This window comes from Aphelocoma coerulescens, chromosome 2 (assembly GCF_041296385.1).
Source record: "Aphelocoma coerulescens isolate FSJ_1873_10779 chromosome 2, UR_Acoe_1.0, whole genome shotgun sequence".
Taxonomy (NCBI): domain Eukaryota; kingdom Metazoa; phylum Chordata; class Aves; order Passeriformes; family Corvidae; genus Aphelocoma; species Aphelocoma coerulescens.
Window position 1 is genome coordinate 146,113,575 of NC_091015.1, and position 25,882 is coordinate 146,139,456.

At 35.2% G+C, this 25,882-nt stretch overlaps 1 protein-coding gene across 12 annotated transcripts in view; it reads left to right on the top strand.

Annotated features, from left to right (window-relative positions):
* VPS13B (vacuolar protein sorting 13 homolog B) overlaps positions 1-25,882 on the top strand; it is a 434,575-nt gene that overhangs the window by 192,329 nt on the left and 216,364 nt on the right. For 11 of the 12 annotated variants that reach the window (XM_069005219.1, XM_069005215.1, XM_069005221.1 and 8 more), the window contains 2 exons: positions 4,404-4,513; positions 13,013-13,160. In XM_069005219.1, coding sequence (XP_068861320.1) covers positions 4,404-4,513; positions 13,013-13,160 — 258 coding nt within the window. The remainder of the gene's footprint in view (positions 1-4,403; positions 4,514-13,012; positions 13,161-25,882) is intronic. The other variant, XM_069005217.1, reaches the window with a different exon arrangement.

A 25,882-nucleotide genomic window follows, 5' to 3' on the forward strand; every position in this document is an offset into this window, starting at 1 on the left:
CAGTACTGGCAGTAAGCAGAGTAGTAAAGAGGAGTCTTTTTCCCTTAAGATATTTTCACATTTAGGGATTTACAATGCATCTGCTTTGAGTCAGCTAGCAGAAAGAATTAGTTACCTATATAGTTTTATAAAATAGAACTCTTCACTTAGGTGTCAGATTGGCATTTTTACAGTATGCCTTAGTGAAAATGCCCTTCAAAACAGTAAGAAAAAAAGTAAAAAAAAACTTTCTTCTTTCAGGTATCATTTAAAATAATGGGATACTAAATTAATGATGCTAACTCAACCTGTTAGCATCTACATATCATTCATGTGTCCTGAGACATTTAGGAGTCATGAGTGCTCAATGCTAAAATAATTCATGGTGCAGTTTATATAGCAAGATGGTGTAATATTTGTTTAGTTAGTTACAAAAAATATACAAAACTTGTCAGAATTAGGTGTTATTGTGGGTCATTCAGTTTGTTCATATTTGTGATCCCTCCGTTACAGAAAATGTACATCAACTCAAACTTGAGTTTCCTGTACAGGTTTTTCAGTTCATTTTATAGGGGGATTTCTGAAATGCCTTGCTGAAAGTTTTTACTGGAAATAACATGAAGGTGTGTTTGTATACTGCTTACCCACAGAGCAGAATTTGGAAAAAAATCTGCCAGGGTGGTCCTTTACTGTTGCAAAAATTCATTTTCAGGCGCATAAATCACAAGAATATTTATTGTCTGTTCTTCCTAGTAATTTTTTTCCTCCAAATTGTTAGGAGTGACTCAGTAATGCAGTTTACTCTTTCACAAGGTTTGTGCATCTCCAAAAAGCATTTTTTGCCAAGGGTTGCCACCTCCCTTCTCCTTCCCAAAGTGCTCATTCACTTCCACATTCTTCTTTCACTGTCCTGCTTCCTTCATCCTTTTCCTGTCTCTTTGATATTTGAGGCCCTTTCCTGTTGTTTTGTGATGACTGAGCATTCCTCAGCTCCACAACTCTACTGCTGAACTCTTCTGTATTTCACCTATCCTGTCTTTACCTCTGGCCTCTGTTCTTTCCAGCTGAGTCCTCAGGGTGGGTGTCCTCTTCCACCTCACCAGAAGTGTACCACATTCCCTTTTTTCACCACTTGTCTTTTTCCCCCGAGTTTCTATGGAGAGAGCCCCAGGCTAGTGACCCCTCTCCTCCCTGCTTTTCCAGCAGCTTATGCTCAGCACTCCAAGTGGGAGGAGGTGGCAGCAGAGCCAACCCAAGCAGGAGGCCCCAGTTATCTTCTGCAGGCTCCCATCCCTCAGGAAAGAAAGTGCTGTTGTTGCAGCTGTCATCATCCAAGGAGTCTCGTCAGGAAGCTCATCCACAGGATGAGAGTGCCAAGCATCGCTGTGCTCTGCTGCCTTCCATTCGTTGTCCTCCTCTGCCTGCCTGCAGCCTCCCTGTCTTTTGTTCTTTCAGGAGAGAGTGGGAATTTGTGAAGGAAGGAAATTATTTGCCCAAGCTGAGCCTGGCAAATGACACCATGACTCAGGAAATTCTCAAACATTAAAGATTACACGGTGTTGGGTCCATACTTGTTTCTCAAATCTGTTACTAGATAGATGTAATAGATAACTCTGGCCAGAACTGAGGTCTGGAAAGGAAACCCTAGTATGCTATGGGACTAAGGTCTGTTTTTTTCTGAAATGTAAATTTAATTAAAAGGAGAAAAGGGGATGGGAAGAAAAGGAAGTTCTCCACAATCTTAATGAAACCCAGGGAACTCAAGCATTGCATTTTGATGGAAACAGAATAGCAATTAATTTTTTTTTTAGGCATATGAGGAGTCTGCTGCCAGCTTCAAGCTTGATCCTCAAATCAGTGAGAGCTTCTTTAAAAACTGGGGAGGATTCTTATTTCTTGGCATGAAAACAGGAGGCAAATCTGAAAAACTTTTTTTACTAGGTATTGATTTTGAAGAAAGCTGTTACACAGAAAACAACTTTACATAGGTGATTAAACTGCCCTTAAATACGGTGGCTGAGTAGCAAACACAACAGTAAATTTCAGTAATTTAGTGTGACAGAAGTGGCTTAGGAATCCGAAGTTACCTGAAAGTCAACTTGAAAGACAAATTTTGTAGCTGCTTATCTGAGTACTTCTTCTGGGTTTTTTTGTTTGCTTGTTTTGTTTATTTTTTTTTATATCCCAGATACAAGCTATCAAAAGGCAACTGGCAAAATGTTTACTCTTTGTGCGGCCTTACTGAAGAATTTTATGGGATTGTGCTAGTGTTGACTTAATTGAAGGGAAAAGAGAGTTTCAGTTCAAAGCTTGACTTAATTGTATTGAACTTGCTAGTTGTAGCTATTTTTTTTCAGTAATCAAGAAACTATGTTATTAGAATGTTGTGCTATAGTAACACTGTATTTTTCTTTTCAGATGTCTGCTAGAAATGTGGGATTTTCTGTTGACTTTGCCTGTAGGCTGACTTTATGCTGCACTCATTGGGAGGTCTGTCTCCCACTTGTCATATCACATATATATTAAACCTTTCATTAAGTACTGCTGACAACAGGCGGTGTCTCTTCAAGATGCAGGATTCTTTTACTTTGGCATATAAGTATCTTATAAAAGATAATGATTGTAGCATATATTTTATCAATCCTCTGTTGCCTTCTGCTTCCTTTTTCTGGTTTCCTGCACATCCTGCCGCAATGGATCTGCTCTTACTTGTGTGTTACCCCTTTATGCTTGACATTGGCTTTTCCTTTAACTGCAGATTTATTTCTAAGGTTTATTACTGACATTTAAAACCTTCAGCTCACATGGACTAGTCTGTGTATAGGAGTTCCTCACAGTGTGTGTTCCAGCTCCAAGCTTGTGCTAGGCAGATGATTTATCTTTGTGTACTTCTTGATGGCCATTTTCCCATTGTGCTTATCAGGCTTTTCTTGTGTCACCCCAGGTTGGTGGGTCCTCTGCCACTTGGAATTCAGCCGGTTTAAAATTTTGTTATATACAATAAACTCATAACTTATATTTTTTAATATTAATTTCCCATTTATAATTTTTCTGATGTGTCTTTTGAGGCACATGTTTTTACTGTTTTTTAGAAAGTACATTGAATTGTGTGTCAAGCTTTCTGAATGTATTTGAATTTATTATTAAATTCAGATTGCTGCATAATTACATTATATACCACAGAGTAAATGTAGTATATATTGTTTTAGGAACTATGATTCTTGGTATTATAGAACTACTGTAATTCTGTGGAATTTGGTGTTGGGATCTTTCAGTAACCAGGATTTAGTTTTAAATTTATTTTTTATTTATTTAATTATTTCATTTATTAATTTGTAGTAAAATTGCAAAGCTTATGTGAAAAGATAACTGCCTACTACTACTTGCCTCACTTCTTCAATAGAATTGATAATACCTTTGTATTCATTACCCCTTTGCTTCTGAATTGTACAGCTCTGTAATTATGTTCTGCTGCAATAGATACATTATCATTATTATACACTATTAGAAAAAAAGCCTCACCAATGTATCATCAGATTTTTAATGCAGGTTTAATGGAGATAGTGCTTCAGAAATTAGGTTTTAGTGTGCATGGTTTGATGTATATGCTAATGTTTCTGGGTACTGAGATAGTTTTTCTCCTTTTTTGAGCCTTAACATTTTCCATGTAAGTTTTTCTTCACAAATGTAAGGAAACTAGAAGTTTACTTTTAAGAAATAAAGTAGCCCTGTCTTGTCCTAGGTCTTAGAAGGTGATATTTAAAGAAAATAAGATGTATATAATAAAGCTTAGGAAAATCCTAAGAGTTCACAGTACGGAAGCTGCCAGTGTTGTCAGAGTTAAAAAATTTGCCTTATTTTGCCTAACTCATCCTCTAAAGAATATTCACGACCATTATTACAGGAAAAACGTTTGTCCTGAGCTTTGGACAGAGCACTAGTGTGAAGTAGGCTTGCCTTTATTAAAAGAACTCACTGTCCTGGACCATGGGGTTTTTTTAATTGAAGTTGTGGGGAGTCATGCATTATATTCTTCCCTTTCTGTCAAGGGTCTTTTTGACTCATTTTTTGCAGAATTTTAATGTTGGCTGAGAATTTGAGGGTTCTGTGTATTCAGTTACACAAGCAATTTTGTGGAAACAAGCATTTTTCTTGACAAAAAATTATTAAGTAAAATCAAAATGCAAGTTGCTGCAATTCTTTTATGTGTACATATCCCTAGCACTGGTAGTGCTGGTAAGTTTCTCACTTTGAGTAAGTTATTGACATTTATGCTTTAAGTATTATTATTTATTATATATGTAAATCCAAGCCAAAAAAAAAGTCTGCATTAAAGATGATTTGTGTGCAAGAAAACTGAATACATATAAGGAGATTCTTGAGAAGGTAGTTTACATTTTTTTTCTCTTTTCTATGGTCTGCAGGTGCCGTTCTCTTGTCCAGTGTACAAGGGTTAGCAATTAATGTTGATCCAGTCCTGTATACTTGGCTAATCTACCAGCCTCAGAAACGAGTTAGTAGACACATTCAGCAGGTATGTATTTTTGAAGGAAAAGGGATGGGGAGAGGGGAAGCTTTCACTTCTATATATCCTGGTAGTGCATTTTTCCAAGTATTTGTTGTTTGTTACCTCTTCTGTGTAGTTTTTTGCACGCACTGTTGATCTTATTTTGAATTGTTTAAAATGATAAGTTGGCATACTAAAATTTTAATTTCACAATTTTTTCATTTTTATTTAAAAGAACAAAGAAGGTGGGTTTGTGTTCACCATTTAGGATCATTATTTTGCAACTAATTTTAACTACTGAGCCCTCATAAGCCTGAGTCTGAATAGTACATCATATTTTAAATATTGGGATGGTCTATCAAATAACTGCATAACTGATTATAAAGTCAGCATTCTTATTAAACCCCATTTTAATAGGAGATGAACCATACAGTTCATAACTTGACAGAAGTGAACACTGTAGCAGATTCTGTATCATGTCAAAATACATTTTTGCATATGAAGTGCTTGAAAAGAAGAAGCTAAGGCTGTGGGTCTGTGTGGTGCAATGGTTTCTTTGACATATTATTAACCCTAATTTTCATGCCACATACTCCTGACCTGAAAAGAACAATGGTTTTGCCTTAAACTAGACTTACTTATAACTGTTGTTTGGCAGAATTTCCTGGAACTTAAATTTGCTATAACTGCTCAGACTGGTGGTTTATGTCATGTGATGTTCTGTCTCACAAGTGGTCAGTTATTAAGAGATAAGTGTAAAAATCTTTCGATATTTGTCTCATAACTATAGAACACTGTGCATGTCAGAGAAGTTTCCTTCCGGGCCCCTGAAAAGGGAGGATAAACATGACTTGTAAACATTTGTTTCTTGTATGTAAATGATCTTGCTGGGTAGTAGTTGTCAAACATTAATTTGAGTCCCATTAAGCTCATTCTGCACCAGCATCTGAAAAACTTCACTGTGATAGTGAAGTTTTATTATTGTTTTAATAAATTTACTCTGCTTTTAAATGTATTGAGTTATTCTTCGTTCCAGCATTATAACTGGAGCAGCACAACATTTCCTGGTATATCTCTTTTGCAAAACAAACCATTTTTCTACTTCTTACTGTTACGTAGCCCTCCAAAATGTAATCCTGCTTATCCCGCTTATTTCAAATGTTTGTATAAAAAGTGTCTTTAACATCACTGTATTTAATCAGCTGTTAGTCAATGCTTTCTCTTTTGATACTGGGTGACCAGATGGGTTAAGTGACTGCATTAGGAAACTTGTTTGTCCCAGGTTTTGATCATCAGTGGAAAAATTTTTAGCCAAATTTTGTTTAAGTATTTATTTTGTAACTTGTGTCATTACCTTATACAGTCTTCTAAATTTTTTCATGATTAAAATTACTGTGTCACAATTCTAATGTTAGCATTTAGAATGTCTTAGAAATTTGAAATGATTTTAAATATGAGTTTATAAACCCAACTGTCAATGTCATACTATTTTCATCATTAACATAACTGTGGTAATGGACTGCATGTAATAATACGAATTAAAGTGTCTGTAGCAGTCATGAAGAAACTTTATTTGAAAAGAAAACTATACCTGTATTAAATTAGCCTTAAACACAGATTTTTTTCTTTATGTAATGCTATAATTATCCTAGAATAAGGATTCTAGTCAAAGTTAGGCCTTGTGCATTATTTTTTGGAAAAATTCAGCTTGTTACCACAGTCTAATTAGTATAACCAAACAAAAATGCTCTATAAAGCCTTCCTAATTTTTGAACATTTAACAGAATAGCCAAAAGATGTGATGCTTTCAAGCAAAAGTTATGGTCAAAATGTTATTGATTGGTAAAGCTCTTTTCTTCCTCTAGTCTGTCAGTCTTATACAACTGCAACAGACAAAAAAGAAAATACTTTCTTTAGAAGTTCTTTGAATGATTCAGAGATCTTAAGATATTTTAAGTTTTAACGTCTACTTAATACAAGGGTTTTGCTCTGTCATTTTGAGTAAGTCAAAGTTGTGACTTCTATCTGAGAACACAGAGTTAGAAAACCTTTCAGTACATTTGGCTCTTGTGTATACATTTAACTCATAATGTTAGTACTTGATACAATAAGTTAAATGAAAATACTAATTTATTTCAGGGTACAACTATAGTCATGTAAACTTCTGATTGCATAAAAGACAGGGCTGGGATTGTCTGGCTCCCCACAGGGAGGGGACACCTTTACATATGAACTTTGTCATATTTGCCTTTTAACTATTATTCTGGGATTTTAGGTTTAGGTTTATAATGCCAATTTGGTGGTACACGTATTTTTTATCTACTGAAATCCTCACCGTGTCTGTTATAACTGGTTTTATCTGAAAGCATGAAAAGTTAGAAATACGGAACATAATAAGCTGCATTTTTACAAAACTCATGGCATTTCAATGTCTTTTTCATAAAGCCATGCTTTGTCTTCTTTAAGATTAATATGATGAAGCCACTGAGAAATGTAATTCTCTTTGGCCTCACTGAAATTTTATTCAGCTGGAACAGAACAATGACTGACTGCTGTGCTGGGCTGTGGGGGTACATGCAGCCCAGTGAGGATCACCTTTCTTCATTTATTGCTGTTGTACTACTGCTAGCCAAAGCTCTGTTGGCATCTTGCTGCCCAGCAGCTAATAACTGTAGAACTGGTGCAATAACTGAGTCCATTATATTGATGTTCATTTTTAAGAATACTTTCGTCTGTACAGATTGTTTTTGTAAAATGAGCTGTAAGTGTAGTGACACTCAGTGTGGGAGTAGTTTGTGCACCAGTTGCTTCTCTGCTTAAACCCCTTGTGTTTTTTTAGTCTGAGTGCCCTGTTGAAAAAGTAAATTCTTTATAAATGCCCTATGAAAGGTTAATTTGAACAGAATTTGACAAAGATACCACTATAGAGTGACTTCTTGTACTCATGCTGTTTATAGCTTGTTAACAATGCCTCTCAAATAAAAAGCAAAATAAAGCCAATTTTAAAGGCCTTGTTTCCAGTAATTTAATATTTTATTTTGACATTTTTGGAAGATTTTTTCAGGTGAGTCTTGTGGAAGCAAGGCCTTGTTTCTAGTAATTTTTAGCTATTCTTTAATATTTTATTGTGACTATTTTTAAAGAATTTTTCAACTGTGGCTTTAATTTTGTAAACCAATGCTGGTTTTCATATATTTGCTCTCTTGTAAATGCCCATACTTAGCTTTACAAGATAAAAATTTGCAGAGTTTCTTTTCCTTGATAAGGAGCCTTACCTATACTTTGATATGGGACAGTCAGTATGTGTGATACTTTTTGCAAAAAATTTATAAATGATTGCATGCCATCTTTCTCAAATGCACATTACTGTAAAGCCTTTGTAACTTGTCAATACTTTTCTTACATTATTGATTTCTGTGAGCTAAGATGCATAATTTTAGGGAAAGACTGAATTATCAGAAATATGCACACATAGATGTGTAATATAAATCTGTATTGCTCATATTTCTGTCAGTTTTTTTGGCTGTTCCATACATGTGCATGTGTTACTACATAATTTAAGGAGCATTTCAGTAACAGAATAGATCTAAACCCAAGAGGTCAGGTTGAACATTATTAGTCATATATACTAAGTCACTCATTCCAGATTCATCATGCTTTAAAAACACTGGAATGTAATACACCTACCTGATTTCAGAATCCAGATTTCTCCCTCTTCTCATGAACATCTGCACCTTGGAAGACTGTATCCCAATTCAAACCCAAGAATTTTTCGTCAGCTGTATAGGTAGATTAAAAAGTCAGTCATTAACAATTCAGTATTTTTTTTTCTTCAACTCTGCTTTTTCTCTGCTCATTTTCTTTTTTCTCTACCATTATCTTAGGAATTTTACTATGTTATAAAATCCTTTTACAGCTTTATGGAAAGTTCAATGTGAACTGAGGGTAATATCAATCTTGATGTGTGTACTTCAGGTGGTACTTCATTCAGAAGTCTGCACCAGAGATCTCCCTGGAATTTTTGACTAAGATGAAGTAATTTTATCATCATGACTTGATCAGTAAACTCTTGTAGAACAAGTCGAGCCTTTAAATTGTTCAGTCTTAGAATGACTTTTGGAATATTGCACATCCTTGATGCTTTAAGAGCCAAATGCTTCTGATCATGAATGGCAATGAATGAATGACACAATGTAAGAGGAAGTTTCAGTACCCACACTTAGCATTTTTCCATGTTGCAGCAAAGTCGGCTGTTGAGGGCAGAGCTGTGTTGCCTCTTTTTTCTCTTTTACCTTGATAAATAGCTGGAAAGGCTTTGATAAAACAAGCGTGTTTCTACAGTAAACATAATTATCCTCTTGGTGTGCACAGACTTCTCAAATTGTAATAGATTTTGATTTCTGGTATTGCTTGCAGGTCAGAAGCACCGTGTTTATCCCTATCAGGTTCTGTCATCTCTTACCCCATGGAAGGCATTTAAGTTTCTGAAGGATACAGAAATGAAGTTGCTGCTTGCTTAAAGAACTAAAGCTATATGAAACTCAAACCTTATATCTTCTGCTTTCAGAGGCCCCTTGAAACTGGTGATGGAATGCTTTCATCAGTTGGTGAAAATGAGGGGGTTCTTGGCTGACATCAGTCCATCGCATAGGTTTGGAAACATTACAGCTAATCAGTGATCAGTCTTTTATCTCAGCAGAACACTTTCCCAATACCTGAAATGCATACCTGAAGCAGTCATAGAATTTCATCTGAATTAGCAAGTTCACCTGCCAGGAAAGAAGGTGGTTTTGTGAACCCCAGGGGTTAAGCATGCCTAGTCTTTTTATTTAGCAATTAATTTTAATTAATGCAATTTTATTCATTCATTTCATTTTAATTGGGAACTAGGCCTAATGCCTTGCTTTGTTTGAACTCTCTGAAAAAATGTATGTGTATTAGTAATCGTAGAAATAAAACACTTAGATGTAACTCGGTAGTCAAGCAGTGATTGCAATTTCATGTCATTAGAACTTGCTGCAAGGTACACAGGGTGGATCCTCCTGGCAGTCACAGCTCATTCTGGTACAGTTTGGACAATCCTGTAAGCAAGGGTAAATATTCTTCTCTAACCTAGATAGTGATTGCATGAAAGTGATCTTAGATGTTCAATAAACACCATGTCTTGAGCAGAACTGCTCTCTCTCCCCACTGCAAAGACTTTGTTTATTTTTTTTCCTTGCTGGTTGCAAGCTCCTGCACATGTAAACATTGGGCTGTGTGCATGCAGCATCCACCATATGGGATAATTGGGTTTAGTACCATCTCAAAGACAGCAGCCCATGTCTGGGCTGAGGCTTTTGAATTTGACATTTCACAAGCCAGTGATAATATTTAGGTTCCTATCTTGGAATATTCTTTTGCCTTTGGTTTGATATTAAGGAGGTGACTGTATAGGCATCCCTCAAATGAAAGTTACTCGGCTGCTCAGTTGTTCAAATTTTCTGTTAAACTTTTATCTCATGTTCCTAGATCTGCCTGCAGTCTCTTCAGTCTCACACTTGTGGGAAATTATAATTCAGAAATAAAATATTTAATTACAAAACATCCCAAGAAAAATAAAATATTAATTTACCTAAGGCAAATTAGTCCTCTTTATAGTGTATTTTAGCTTTAGTTAGTTGGCATGTCTCCACATAAATCAGGAAATACTTTGGCCCATTGTATTTTTGGCAAGTTTTTTTTTTTAGCTATTATTTTTCCAAGCCTTTCTCTGATTTTAGATCTTTATCATTTCCAAAGTTGACCACATAGTATGAAGTAAAGAAAAAAAAAGTATCTGTTGATCCATTTGCATGCTTAAGTGGTATATATGTGTGGGTGTTTTGTGCACACATACTTAATATGGTGTTTAATGTGTCAGATTATTTGTGCCTATAAAAATTAAACTAAGAAAAGGATTGCTTTTCTGTAGTTTTTCAGCCACTGCTTAAAAACCTAATTGTAATAATTACATTTGAAAAGTAGTAACCTTTCTTATTTTGAATTCCATTAATTTTTATTATTGTAGTATTCTGTATATAATTGCATTGCATTCTTGCATTGATAGAACTGTCAGTATTCTAGAACAGAATCTGATTTTGACTTTGTGTCAACAAAACAGCCTCATATAAATGCTGCTGTCGTTTCAGAACTTTGTTACATGCTTTTTATCTTTTATAACACTACCAATTAGTAACCATAAAGCTTAATCCCAAGTAGGTGTATTTAAGCCTTACTGCATACTTTATAGCTGGCTTTTTGGATTCCAAAATTTTGGATTTTTGATGAAATGCTTATGATAACACTAGCCTGCAATGTTTCCTTTCCCATCAGATTCATCTTCTCCTGCAGCTGTGGGGCTCTTGTCATCTGCTGTTTCCCAAGCCACAATTTCCTAATCAGTTTGTGGCTAAACCCCAAATCTTGATGATCCTTTTCCATATAGTTCAACACTGATCTTTCATCTTCTGGATTCTTTTAACCAGAAATCTTTTGCCAAAAACCTGACAAGATTGTCCTGGGCGTCATCAGCAGCAACATCAGGCTTGATTTCAGTGAGCAAAGATAAAACAGCTGTTTTATTGTCCAGATCAGCACTCAATATTCAGTCATAATTTTTTCCAGCTTTATCTGGCTGTGATAGCCTTGATGTTTTTCACTCTTTGACTAGTGGTGTAACTTATTATATTTTGCTGATCCATTTCTTCAGTGGTTCAGAAATAGATACAGCTTCTTCAGGCAGTATTTCCATCCTGTTGTCTTTTGTACTGTCCTGTAGTGTCTGCATTCATTCTTCAGAAATTCTTGCTTCACTTTGGCAAGTCAGTGTTCTTGCAATGTTACATCCGGAATTGCCAAATCACGGCTCAACAGTTGCTGTCATGGGAAAGCTGCAGATGGCTATGCCTTATGAAAGGTTGTATCAGATAAATTGCAAGATTTTGAAAATAAGTGGTGTAAAATGTCTGATGAAAGTTTACAAAACTTCAAATCCTTTCCCTGTATGCAAGTGGGAAGTATTTCTGTGGTGCAAAGGTTGTCTTTTCAAAGCTGATGGGGATTTTTGTTGGTGTTATAACTAGAGGGTATGCCAAGGTGGCATGTTACTGTATTCCAGAAAAACTTCTTAGTGCTTTCGGAGACAAAGCTAATGACTGTAGATAGAGAGGGATGAGGAGAGATGAGAGTTCTGTTTGTCATTGACATTAGTATTTTTCTATTAACTTTGCATACCACTGTATATATAAATTGACTGTTTTCACTGGAGTAGGATTAAATAGTTGATTGTCTTATTTTAATTTACTTTTATAGTGGAAAATGGTGAAGGCGTTTGGAAGTCATTCCCCTTCAATTAAGTGATTTTTCTGTTTGTTTTGGGGTTTTGTATGTGTGCACATATTGCACACTGCTTGATTCAATGATCTGTTTTCTATTGGAGAAAATTTACAAGCACATTGCCCGCCTCACACGAATTTGTTTCCCACAGAGATTCCTAATGCAATGTGTGAGGTTTCTCATTATGCAGTTATATGGATTACATTTTCACTCCAATATGAACAAAATTAAATTACACAAAAATTAAGATGCGTGTAATCCTAATGTCTGATCTTCAGAAAAAAACTTTGTCATCTTTAAATGATAACCCTCTGCAAAATCAGCAGTAGAAGTATTCTGCTTTTGTCAACTGGGATGCATCTGCAATTTACATAGCAGCTGATGTTACAGCAAAATGTTAAGTGCCAACTGTATAGCAACATGGAAGATCAAATTGTTTTTAATAATTTTGCCTTTTCTAGCTTGCATTTATAAAAGAGTAACAACAAAGCCAATAGACTCTTTTCATTTGTTCCAGAACCCATGTGGATTAATACACGTCACTCTTTCCTAATCTTAAAATAAGGATGCAGTACTTCAAACTTGGTTTTAATGTCTTTAGTTTTGTATAGCAGTTTCCCATTTTGAGCAGTTTCTCATTTATTGATGAGCTTGAAAGACAAAGCAATTCAAAATCAGTAGCAGTCAGTTAAATCTTATATTTAAAATTTTTAGAAGGAGCACAATAATGTGGAAATATCCATACATCCTATATTTTTAAGTTTATTTAAGGTTAATAAATTCCTTTGGGTTTTCATAACTGGCTAAAATTTTCCAGTTTCCATTAAACATTTAGATAATTATTTTACTTCAGTCATCAGCCAGGTTTATTCATATGATTTTTGGTTGGCTAACAACCATGATACTCTAAGTTAGTTTTATTTCACTTTTTTGTTTTCATAGAGCTTTTCCTCAGACTAACAGGACTGAAATAAAGAACTACAAGTGCAAGTCTGAATGTAGCATTTCATTTCAATTTGTTTTCAAAATATTTGTGCTCCAATCGGTGTTTCAAGTTGTCTTCTATACATTTCAAAATACGTAGTTAAAACAGGTTTCTCCTGACAGTGCCATAATTCAATATTAATGTGTTTTGGGTTTTAGAGGTTCACAAGGTGCTTCTTTTTCTAGCAGTCTGTAGGAGCTGTTCCGCTTGGTGTGTCAATAACTCGAAAGAAAGAGGATGAAGCATCAGTTGGAAGTGCACCTTTGGCAAGGCAGCAGTCAAATCAAGCCTCTGAGTATGCCAGCAGTCCTGTCAAAACAAAAACAGTAACAGGTATTTCACTTAATTGAAACTATCCATTCTGCATCTGCAACCTTCCTCACTTACACACCTCCACAACTGAACAGCGTCAGCTGTGCAAGTACTGTGGAAAAACTTTCAGCTTTAGAGAAATTAAAACTTTTAAAATTAAAACTAATCAAATGTATAATTTTCAAATACATGTTTATTCTCATTTTTGTTTCGGGCTCTCTTTGGGGCCCTTATAGTCTCACGTAACACATTCTGTAAAATGAGATAAAGGAGATCTGCTTTCAATAGAATATCTGCTATTTACCTTGATATTTAGTCCATAATTTTGTCAGACTTCACACTGTGATTAATCTCTTAATTTCAGTCAGTCTGTTTACATTGCTTAAAGTCTGGCATCTGTGGAAGTAAAGGTTTGTGCATAAACAGTTAAAATTCTCTGTTTTCAAAATCAGTCACCAATAGAAAGTGCATTTGTTGGCACTTCTGCTTATGGAGTTCAAGAAATTATTTATTTTAGGAGTATTTTCTGGCCACTTAAGAGTCTAAAGTGAAACTTCATTATCACTAATCAAGATAATATGGTTTTTTTAAATTTCTAGTATGTTTATTCATATGGTACTGTCGGCAAGTAGTAAAGTAGGTGATCATCCAAAAAAAATTACTATCCAGCTGAGACTTTTAGTGATCCTTCTGAAATACACTGAACAAATTCTCTTTTCCTTTGCATTGATGTTTATTTTCAGATTATCATGAAGCACTTCAAGATGTTGTCTGCTGAAACTAAGATTGCAGTCTTGTTCAATAATTGTCGAGTTAAATGTTATTTTGTGATTAAAAGGGGCTAACTCAGAAAATCTATTTGCTGGATATTAGTGGGTTGTCATCTTGTCACTGGTAGTAAGACAGCAGATTAATGTCGATGACTTCCATTTAATTCATGAATATCCTTCATTTTTACCATTTATCCATTTATTTTTACAATTCATCTATGCATTTACTTTATTCTTGCCTGTGATGAAATGACTCTGCCAGGCATATTCTTCTTTTGACAGTATTTATCATCTGTTCTGCTTTATCAACATCATAAATTATATGATTTGTTTCTTCTTTATGTTAATTCTACCTGTGCCTGCAAAGCACAAAGGTGTAGTTCACTAGAAAAACTTCCGTTATTTTGAATATTTGACATTCAAACCCAGCTATTTGCATGAATAGATTCTAGATTTATTTTTTCTTCATTTATTTAACCAGTTTATAAAAAGCAGGCATGTAGTTTGCAGAAATAGCTTTGTACTTGGATTTTGAAAATTAAGTGTCCCAGTCTGGTACCTACTCAGCGCAGTAGCCATTTTAGTTCTTTAGTGTTTGTTATTCCTCACTTTGAGTATTATCTTCTCTGATCACACCAGAATATAAAAGAAAACATTATTGTTCAAAATCTAGAAATGCCATGGATGCCAGTTTTGCTTTTTGGGGGCAGGGTTGTGTGTATGAGAAATAATAAAATGAAATTATAAATTATAAAAAAATGTCATAAAAGAAAAAGAGGGGTTTCTGTGCATCTTAACTTCTTTCACCTTTTTAGTTTGAAGTCAATATCAAGATCTGTTTTCAGTTACTGACAACAGACATTGCTGCAAAAATGAGAAGTTCATTTGTAGATTTCATTTGTTATCTGCCACTTGCTTTACTCATTCAGTTTATCCAATAAGTTTAGCCTAGATACTGACGATTTTCTGAAATTAAATAGATATTTGGCTTCTCTATTAATAATTTTGCAGCATAGAGTTTGATACTATAGAAATGAGAGGTGATGATACTAATTCTCTCAAGAGAGGACCTTGACTAAGCATTTTCTTTTTTTGAATTAGAAGCAATCTTCTAAAGAAGAGATTATTGAATTTGGTTTCATTAATTTTCAACAGTTAAAATTGTTGAAAAAATGCTACTATTTTTTCAAGTGAATCTATATATACATATCAGAGGGTCTACTGGGTTTATTTTTAAGAGGCAGTGTGCCTGACACTACCGTGTTGAAGGTCAGCCTGTTGTCATGGTTTAACCCCAGCCAGCAAAGCAGCTGCTCACTCATTCCCCCAGCAATAGGATCGTGGAGAGACTTGGAAGGGTAAAAGCTGGAAAACTCGTGGGTTGAGATAAAGACAGTTTAATCCAGAAAGCAAAAGTCACACACACAAGCAAAGCAAAACAAGGAATTAATTCACTGCTTCCCATAGGCAAGGAGGTGTTCAGGCATCTCCAGGAGAGCAGGGCCCCATCAGGTGCAACGGTGACTTGGGAAGACGAACTCCATCACTCCCCTTGCTTCTTCTCACAACTTTATTTGCTGAGCATGATGTCATATGGACTGGAATATCCCTTTGGTCAGTTTGGGTCACTTGTCCTGGCTGTGTCTCCTCCCAACCTCCCATAAAAGCCCAGTCCCCTGCCACTGTGTCAGTACAAAAAGCAGAAAAGACCTTGGCTCTGTGTAAGCCCTGCTCAGCAATAGCAAAAACATCACTATATTGTCAACCCTGTGTTCATCACTAATTCAAAACACAGCCCTGTACTAGCCAGCATGAAGAAAATTAACTCTACCCCAGCCTAAACCTGTAGGTACAAAAATGCTGTTAGCGAGGATTTTCTTGCTATTTTCTAAGTCCGTGAGAGACTTTTCTCTCTCACAGAAGAGGTAGCAGAGTTATGTAAACAACTAAACCACCTGCAACCTTGAAAAGTCTTTTTTATGGTATAGTAGAAAAATATTTTGACAATGGATGTTTTGGGATTTTGGCCAATCACGCCCAAGGGGTGGCTGGTCCTTTGTCCAATTAGACTAGGAAGAAAAAAGTCTATAAAAGAGTTTGTAAAATAATTAAATAAATCAATCTTGCTGCACAGTTCCTGCCTGCTGGATCTTCTCCTCCTCCTCCTCCCTATGGCTGCGGGACACGGTGATATACCGTAGGAACCAGGCCTGCGGTAATATAAACCCAGTACACCTGTGTTTTAAAATGTTTATGTATTTGTTATACTCTGGAGATAAAATGTCAGGTACAATATAGCTGAAATATTTGATATTTATGTGCAAAAATTATGAGTAAAAATACAAAATTAATGTCAAAGAGGAAACACCTTGTATAGTAATTAAATTAATTGAAGAGATGCTGTCTGCTTCAGTAGACCACACAGATTTCCCTTAATTAAAAAGAGTCATGTAATGCTGCAGTGCCATGCAGGCTTGTTCTGTGTATAGTCCCCTGAAACTTCATGTAATGTTGGAATCTTTTCCTGTGGTTTCCTTGTGCCAGGTTTGTAAAAACTGGCTTTGTAGTGGAAGATTCAGGGGACAGCAGAAGCTAACACATATTTTGTGTCACTGAAATAGAAGATCTCTGATTACAAAGCTACCAGTTATAGAGGTTAGAAAAGGTTAGATGCAAATGTGGAAGGTGAGATCCCGTTCTCAGAGAAGTTTCAGTGGCTTCTTTCTTTCAAAATTTGTTTCTTTACAGCTGTATAATGTGTTGGAACATGAGGAATGAGTGACCACAGTTTATTAAACTAAAAATAGAGTGCCTGTGATTCTTCTTCTTTCTAATTTTTCTGGGTCCCTCACTCCCACCATCTTTCAATTTATTTCCTCTCTGTTAATTTCACCTACTTTCTGTCTGAGTTTTCTTTCATTATTTGTGTCACGTTTTTACAACAAGAATACCACACTGATTATACATCTAGGACGTCTAATGTTACCAACTCTACAAAAGCATTCTAGGTAAAGAGGCAGTGATCCTTGTACAACTCATCTTTATTAATCATCAGGGCTTTAGCTACACATGTTCCAAGTTGTCAGAAAACTGAGATCCTACATTGATAATGTTTACATATGCATGATCTTTGCAGATTGAAAGAGATTTGTCTGAAAATCATGCTATTCACGTTGTGATTTTGAATTCATTCTTTTCAGGTCTAGCATGATCTCAGCAGTCACTCCCTTGAGAACTGCTGGAAACCAACCCTATGTACTAAATTAATGCAGTTTGTAATCACAGCTGTAAAATTATTTAAAACGTTGGTCTTGAGTTCAGTTTATTAGTTAATGGCTGCAGACAACCTTGCCAAAAATGTAGCATGGGAAAAGAGCAAAACTACTATCTATATGGCATCTGTGAAAATCCAGAGTTACTGTTCTTAAGTCTTGAACTGTAGTTATTTATAAATCTCCTTAACCACAGCGGCTTCACAACCAGAGTAAGATAATGGAATATATTGTTTAAATCTGGTATGATGTGGCTGTGAACAAGTAAGGTGATAAAGAATATTGAAAAAAAAGGTTACTTCTGTTTGTCTGTCCACCCACTTTTCCTCCCATTCTCAGCAATTCAGCAGTTCCATGTTAGTTCAATGATTAGTGATCCAGAGACCTACAGCTGTGTATAGAGGTAGAGCTCTCATGTCTCGATAGAGGAAAAATGATTGCTATGTAAGTGTGTAATTATGTAATATATGTAACATACTTATGCAGGAAGATAGTAAGGGCTGCAGTAGATGAATAGGTCAATCCTTGAAAGCTGTCTTGGGCACACTACTGAATAATGATTTAAGCCCAAGTGTCTGTTTTCACACATTCAGGATGTGTTCATTACTAAAATAATCTGTAATTTTCATTCATATTTATAAATTTTTTATAATTATTTTCACATTTTGTTTGAAAAATATAACATTTTTCATGATCAAAGATGGAATTGAATATGGGGGTTTTGTGGTTTGGATTTTTTACTGCCTCCTGGTGAGGTCTTTTTTTTTAGCCATGACACTGAAATTTAATTTCACTAACATCTACCATGACATCCAACATTTATCAGTGTGGAAGTAACCATGATATCACAGATACAAATTTAACATTACCTTATGAGGTGTAATCCAATGACTATGGCATCTAATTTTTCAGTAACAGTGGGAAAGTAGCCTCACACATGATCTTAGTATGAAGAATACCTTTGATGAAGGAGGCTACTTTAGAGAGGTTGAAAAGGTCACTCAGAATCCTGAAAGCTGGCTTTTGTTATAGCCAGAGAACAGGTAGGTAAATGGAATTTAATGTATCTTCTAAGAAGTCACGAACATTCTGGTTGGAGTAAGCTCCATAACCTGTTATGAAAGCATCTGAAAACTGACTGCCTTGTCCCATGACTGAACATACCCTTGTCAAACAAAATTTTGCTGATCCCTGTTACGCAATAGTGAGATGTTTGTTCATGGTGCAGGTGGTGACTGCATTTCAGCCCTGTCATGAGTGTACTTTAGGCCTGCAAAAGGAAGCAGATGTTTTTCATTGCTATGTCTAGCACGTGACTGCTCCATTTTATTGTCTGGTGGACAGATTCGAAGGGCATTTGCAAAAGAGAGTGAAACAGTGGTGGGTTTGGGGCAACATTTTTCATAGACCAGGTCTGCACTTCACACAGCAAACTAGTCTTTTAATTCCACTACAAATTCAGTATTAGTTCCAAGTTCAAAGCTGAGAAGAGAATCCAGCCTTGTTTCCTTCTGCAGGAAGTGTAGATGTGTTGCATAAGAGTATGTGCGTATGGAGAGAAATAAAGGATATAAAAGCATTGCATTTTGGAAAAATCTCTTGTTGTCTGCAACACTGATATTTTGTTCTTTGGAATTATGTTCTTACAAAGAAATAATTAAAGAGTTTGAAATATTTAAAAATGCTGTTACACCTAGTCCATTATTTGTATTTCAAGTATATGGAGGATGGTGTAATAACAAGAAAATTGAGACCTCTTGTCTTAGATAGCCTTTATGTTTTCTCTTCTGTATAAATCACCTGAATTCTAATAAGGGCAGCAATCCTTTTTCCAGTTTCTTGCTGGTTTACCCCGCTTACTTGTTTTCCCAGAACTTGTAGAAACACCATCTTTAAAATATTATGCTTTTGAATTTGACCAGCAAATACCTAAGGAGTTACAGGACAAGTAAATGAATTGCATGCATTTGCAGAGAATATCGGATTGCATAAGCCTTCTTTCCATAAGAAACCAGGTAAAGAAAGATCCCCATCCTTCCTTTCAATCACTTCTTAACTTTGGTAGTGTAGATATAATAAAACTTGAGACGCTTAAGTTAGATACTTACTATAACTGGAATTTCTTGGGGTTTATGGGAAGTGCTAGTAATTCGATTTTGAAAGCTTTACTGAATTCTCAAAATTTCTTCAAAGTATACATGAGATATTTCTGAACCACTATTAAATACTTCTACATAAAACTGAAGAAGGGACAAGGCTTTAAATTTAGACATGTCTCTATTTTATTTAGAACAGCTGATTCCAGACAAATTGATGGTTTTATTTGAAGTTTTATCTTAAGTTAATAAAGTTTCTACTGAAAAGTTTCAGTGTAGCAGAATAGGACCTGTACATAGCAAAACTGGATGCAGTTACTGATTTTTGTTTTTCTTAAAGTACAACTAGAATGCAGTTAGATTCCTGCTAAAATGAGCTGTTGGAATGCAAAAAACTGGCAAATGTGAGAGAAATCTGGCTGGTAAGAAATCAATGGATTATCTGAAGTATTTGAATTAGTAGGTCACTATTTCTGCTCAATGAACTGAATGATTATCGTTTATTCATGCCTACTATGAAATGTTGACTGATGATTAATTTGGGAAGATGAATGAAATTAATAGATGCTAAACAGGTTAAGTAAAATACTTGAAGGAATAAGTAAAATCAGGAATTTAAATCTGATGCACATTTACCTAGGGTACCTGAAAATACTAGGATTTTTACAAATGGGCTTTAGTTCTTGGATTATTTAAAAGGAAGGTGTCCAGGCACAGGTGATTTAGGGAAAGTTTTTAATGGCTGGACAGTCACATATCTATATCGAAAATGAATTGTTCTGAGTTTTGTCAGCTAGTAAAATGTTTAACATTTTTGTTGTGGTGGCATGATTTCTTCAGTTCACTGTGTGGATTTCAGAAATGTTAGTAACTCAAAGCCAATGTCATATATCAAACATTCTTTCTGTATGAAGAAATTCAGTGTTGAGAGAGAGCAAATGGTTGTTTATTTTTAAATTATATTTATAATTCTAAGGAACTTTGTGTATTTTTAAAAAGGCAGAGTACTAGGCAGAATTCCACATTTATCAGAACTTACTGCAGATCCAAAAGCTGAAATTCTTACTTCATGGTATAAATTGTATTTGGAATGGTAACTGATATTAAGATAAATTCAGATACGGACTTTAGATATGAACACACAAATATCACATTTTTGTAATTACTAATATGGTAGCTCAATTTGGCCTCTGAATGGCTGGTTTTGATTTTTACAAGTGTCAGTCCTCTTTTATTTTTGCTTCCAGAACTGAATAGGTATTTTTTGCCAGAAACCGTGCAGCAATCATTAACAATTTGGTGGGAGAAAATGCTGACCATAGGCATTCCCTAGCCAACATACACTTTCACACAGAAAGATCCTTTCTTGTTGCACAACATTAATATCACATTTGTCTTTGTTTATTGACACATGTTAAAAGCCTCTGTGTTTTAACACTTACTCTGCTGTTAACTCATTGGGTGACCATACAAATTCATACCTCTCTGCTGCCATTGTCCTGCATGTAAGGGATTCACTCTCATGCTTTGCCAGGGACTGTGTGGCTCAGTTATTATCTTGATAAAAGTAATGTGTTATCTGCAGTGTTAGTAAAGTAGAATTCAAGAATGCTCAAAGGCCAGTAAAGAAATTATTTATGCAAAGACTACTCAGTATGCTGGCAAATATATTGCATATTTTTATAAGCTTAAAAGGACTTCCTGCTGTCATTTAAGTACTGCTTTTATTCTCAAGCATTCTGATGGAGAGTGCAAACTTCAAAAAGTAATTACCATAGTCGATTCTTAGGAAAAAAAATACCATTTATATAAATAATTCAAGTATCATTCATCCAGGAATGGAAGTGTGGGGAATAACTTGTCTTAAGACACCTCAAAAATAAAATGTGAATATTTGTGAAAGACTTCTGAATGGTACTGATGGTTCAGAAAATATTGGTAAATGCAGGTTTGAGCTTCTCAGCATGGTTTCAGTGAGCTGCTGCTTTGAAATTGAATGGTGGGAAAAATAGTGCATTAAGATAGGAAGTATTTTAACAAGATATTCCTCTGTGCTTTTGCAATTCCTTGTATATGTAAAATTTTTTAATATTAAATCACAGAATAAAATTATTTAATGGAAGTGTATTATATTTGGAACAGAACTTTGGCTGTCATATATACTTACACAAAAGTGTGGATGATTTGTAATGCCTTCAAATATCTTTATAAACACATATGTTTAGTTCTATTGTGTCGCAAGTATAAAAATATAGGGACTTGTGAGGAAAATTGGAAGGCAAACGTATGGACAAACAAGCTTTTATGTAGCAAGTTTCACTGAATTTTTACTTTTATATAGTATTATACACAAAACCAAAAACCTGCTGATTTACAAAAAGTTGCAGGTCTTTAGAAGGTGGTGGCTGTTTGGGGATTAATTAGGGGAGTAATTTTGGGGTTTTTTTACATATGAGGAAAACAATTCATCATCTGTAAAAAAAAAAAAAAAAATATATATATATATATATATGTATGTATGTATCTGTAGGCCATTTTGATTTTTGGGGGGTTTTATAAAGTTTGAATTTTCTCCTCCACTGTATTTTGATCTCATTTCTAGTCCTTTAGACCCCGTGATCAGTTCCTTAGGGTGTTGCATTTGTTGCAAACACTTTAGTATTTTTTAGTTTGTTTTTGTATGGAAAGACATATCTAATGCATGAAACTGAGTACCTGCTAGAGAAATCCCAATGAGTACTTTGACTCTGCAGACTGCTTCCAATTTTAGTAGAAGAAAAATCTTTCTAGAAAAAGAGCCATGTAGTAAGAGTGCACTTTCTTTGGATTGCTTTTTTCCTTTAATGTGTTTTGCTGTGATGGCCTCTTGGTAACTGTGGTCAGATTGCACCAGCATTTTCCTCAGCTTAGCTCCCTTCTGGTGTGTGAGAAGCTGTATGACAGATGATGTGATGTTGGAAGGAAAGCTTGCCCAGCTTGCTGAGGTCATGGGACAGACACATTTTGGGTACAGTCATGAAATGTGATGGAGGAGAGAGTCCTGCTGCCTGGGTGTCTGTCTGTGACCTGTCCTGAAGTAGGAGCACTCTGAGCTTTTGAGCATCAGTGAAAGTGTGGGTTTGCCTGCAGCAGGATAACCTTTTCCAGCCAGAAAGAAGCTTCTGCCTTCTTAATGCATGAGGTATCACATGAGGCACACAGTGGGACTGGAGAAATGAGTCCATCTTGTGCCAGAGAAATTGAGACCTGATAGGTCTGTACCACATAGAAATCAGGAATAAGGCACCCCCCTTTAGTTCAATTGCTAGCTGTAAGGAGATGAAAGCATGAGACCATCACTGACTACAGATTATCAGGAGTCCTCAACCCAGTAATGGAAGTCTCTGAGGTGTGGTTTTTTCTGCATTGAATTATTTGAGGAAACGTCCATTTGTCCCAAATCGCACATCAGTTTTCTTTTCCCTTTTTCTATTGCTTAAGTCACTGTATTAATAGCACAGAGTAGTGTCATTTTCACAAAAGTTATTTTTATTTTCAAAACTTATGTATTTTCTGGATCAGACTTCTAAAAGAACTCATTCCCAGTAGGCTAAAAAACACAAAGAAGGAGACATGTCTGTATAAGAAAGACACCTTTAACTAGAATTTATACCTCTAAGTCTTGCTTGGTGGAATCTCCTACAAAGTGACTACTTTAATAATTAATTTTGCAGGATTACCCCTTGGAACTCCCTTTGTACTTTAACCAGAAATTGTGAAATGAGTTATGAAAACTGCTCCTTCAATGAGTACTATTTTTTGAAAAAGTCTGTTCATTATCAATGTGTTCTGAAATTGGTAAGCGTGGAAGCTTCTGTGTGATTGATGTGGTGTATATGTTTGCAAAAATATGAATTAAATAATAAAGGACTAAAATGTTCCTGTACACTGGTTTTCTTAAAAATTCAGCTGGTGTAACCTGAAGCAGTCCCTACTCTGGTGGGTTTTTTCCCCTCATCAATTTGGAAGTGTTTCATACGAATCGTATGTTTTATCTAGCTATTGCTGACTGGCACCTGGGTTCAACACAAGACTGATTACATTGCCAGGAAATGTTTTGAGGTTTTCAGTTCAGTAGTAGCTAAGTAGCATAATTATTTTAGGAAAATACCTTCATGCTGAGACAGATGAGGCTGATCCAGTCTACATGTCTACTGTAGAGGACTAGCCAAACACTCATGGTAGCCACACCTGACAGTGTCTTATCAAGTGTCATTTCCTGATGTCCTTGCCTGACAGGGAATTAAGACACTTCTTTCCCAGCATCCCTTCAGGCAAAACTCTGGGATTTACAGTACAGGAAAAAAATGTACTGCTTTTTTTTTTTTTCTCTTCAGGAGTTACTTGGTTGCTTGTTTCTTCCTTCCACTCTGATATACTTTTTATTCCTTTTCTATTTTCTATGATATATGGTTGAATGGTTCCTTATCTGTCTCCTGGATTTTGAGACTTTCGTTTTTTTGGTCTCTTGGTTGAGCATGAGGGGTTATAGTGAAGCTGGATTTTATCATGGATATTTCTGGAATTTTGCAAGTTTGAATTACACGTTTATGAAGAAAAACAGGAGGTACTTCAGTGAGCTAATTTTACTTTTAATTCACAGATTATTTTTTCTGGCTATTACACTAACTGAGTGAGAATTAGCATTGTTTGTTTTCCTGCAAATAAAATATAGGAGATTGGAACAAAACCTAGCTTTAAATCCCACTCATGAGGGATGTGCTTGTTAAGCGATGTAGGATGTTGAGAATCCCTGCTGAATGGATTGTAGAATACATAGGTTTACATTGTGTTTATCTACTGATCCTGAACTGAAGTATCCTACCTGTGAAATTCCCAGAGTCTCAGAGTGACTTCGTATGCCATTCTCACCCTTACCCACCCTTGTGTTGTAGAGTTCTATGCTTCAATGACTCTTATTTTAATATTTCTTGGTGCTCAAGGTGTTCCTAATTTTTACCTTGTAGTGTATGTGTAGTGTAGGGCCTGACTACAAAGAATATGATGTGAATTGAGGTGGGGTAATAAGTTAAAGGAGAACAGCTATTTCTTGATTAATCTCTTTGTTCTAACTTAATCCATTCATAATGTGGATGGAAGACATACTGCATGGCATAAAACTGTCTGTGTGAGAAGATGTTATAAAACAGCTATTGCACGCTGCTTCTCCAGATGGACAATTTACATGTTTGTCTCTCCAGAACAGCTGACAACAAACAGTCCTGAAATGTCATGCTTTTTACACTCTCACAATCCAGTTTTCATTCCTTATCCTTCTAACATATCCCTAATTGGAGCCAGGAATCTCTGAGAGGAATAATTATACTACAGCCATAAAAATCCTCTTTCACTCTCTTGACCACCTCTCTTTCTGAGTCTTTGGATTCTGCATCAGTTTAATAAAGCGACCATTTCTCTTTAAGATGATTAAAAATACTATTTTTGAGGGATTTTTTTTCTGATAATGTTACTGAACTCTAGCCTTGAGGGGGAAAATGGCACAAATTAATTCTTCCAGTGACATTAACATTGCATATTCTTGGCAGAAATTCACTTCTTAGATGTTTCAGTTTTAAATCTTCGCATGTTCCATTGCCTTACTGAAGAACCAGTGATGCATATCAAAGAGCATACATTTTTGCTTACCTTAGTTCAATTGATAGCATAATTTTGTCTTAAGAATTTTTCTGTAATTTTCATGCCACATATTTCTCCTAGCTGTAAAATTGGTAGACATAAATCATCACACACTGATTTCAATTTAGTTTAAATTTAAGTAATGAAGTCTTCATAATTTATTCCTGCAGTTTTGTCAGCTTGACAACATGTAGGCCAAAACTAGAAGTGTTAAATAAGCTGACAATAATTCGGTGGGTATCCCAAAATACAAGGAGAAGGATACTCTGTAAAACATGTCAGAAGGAACTATGCACCACTCACAGTCCTCTTTTGAAGTTCTAGTGTGTTTATATTTAATTTAATGTTTGTGTTATTTAAAATCTTTTCATGTTCATGTTATTAAATAACTAACTATTTAAGGAAATGTCTCTTTTTATTAGAAAACATTGAATTTTGCTGAAATATTTCATACTTTATTACCTTAAAATTTGACAAAGTAAGAAAATAGTTTAATTTTTATGCCTTTTTTTGGAAGCATACTCAAGTTTTTTAATGGAATTTTTCAAAGAAAACAAATTAAAGGCTGTTATTTAATGTGGTCTGTAATTTCTTACAATTTTAGAAAGGTGAAACCTTAGATGACACTGGCAGCAATGTATGTGAAAACCCCTTGGATTTCGATTGCATCATCAAATAGGTTATCACACTTTGAAAACTGTCTTAATTTGGTTAAGTCAAACATTCTTCATATTATTTTCTTAGCAGTTCATGTTTAAAAAGTTGGAGCATTTAATTTTATTGGTTTGTATTTCTCACAAGGCTTAACTGGTACAGTTGTAGCGACAAGTTTAAAACAAATTACAGACACATTATTATTATGTGCATAGTGAGATATACACAGTGAGAGAAAGACTCTTTTAGAATGTAAAGTAACTGTTTTTCTTTGC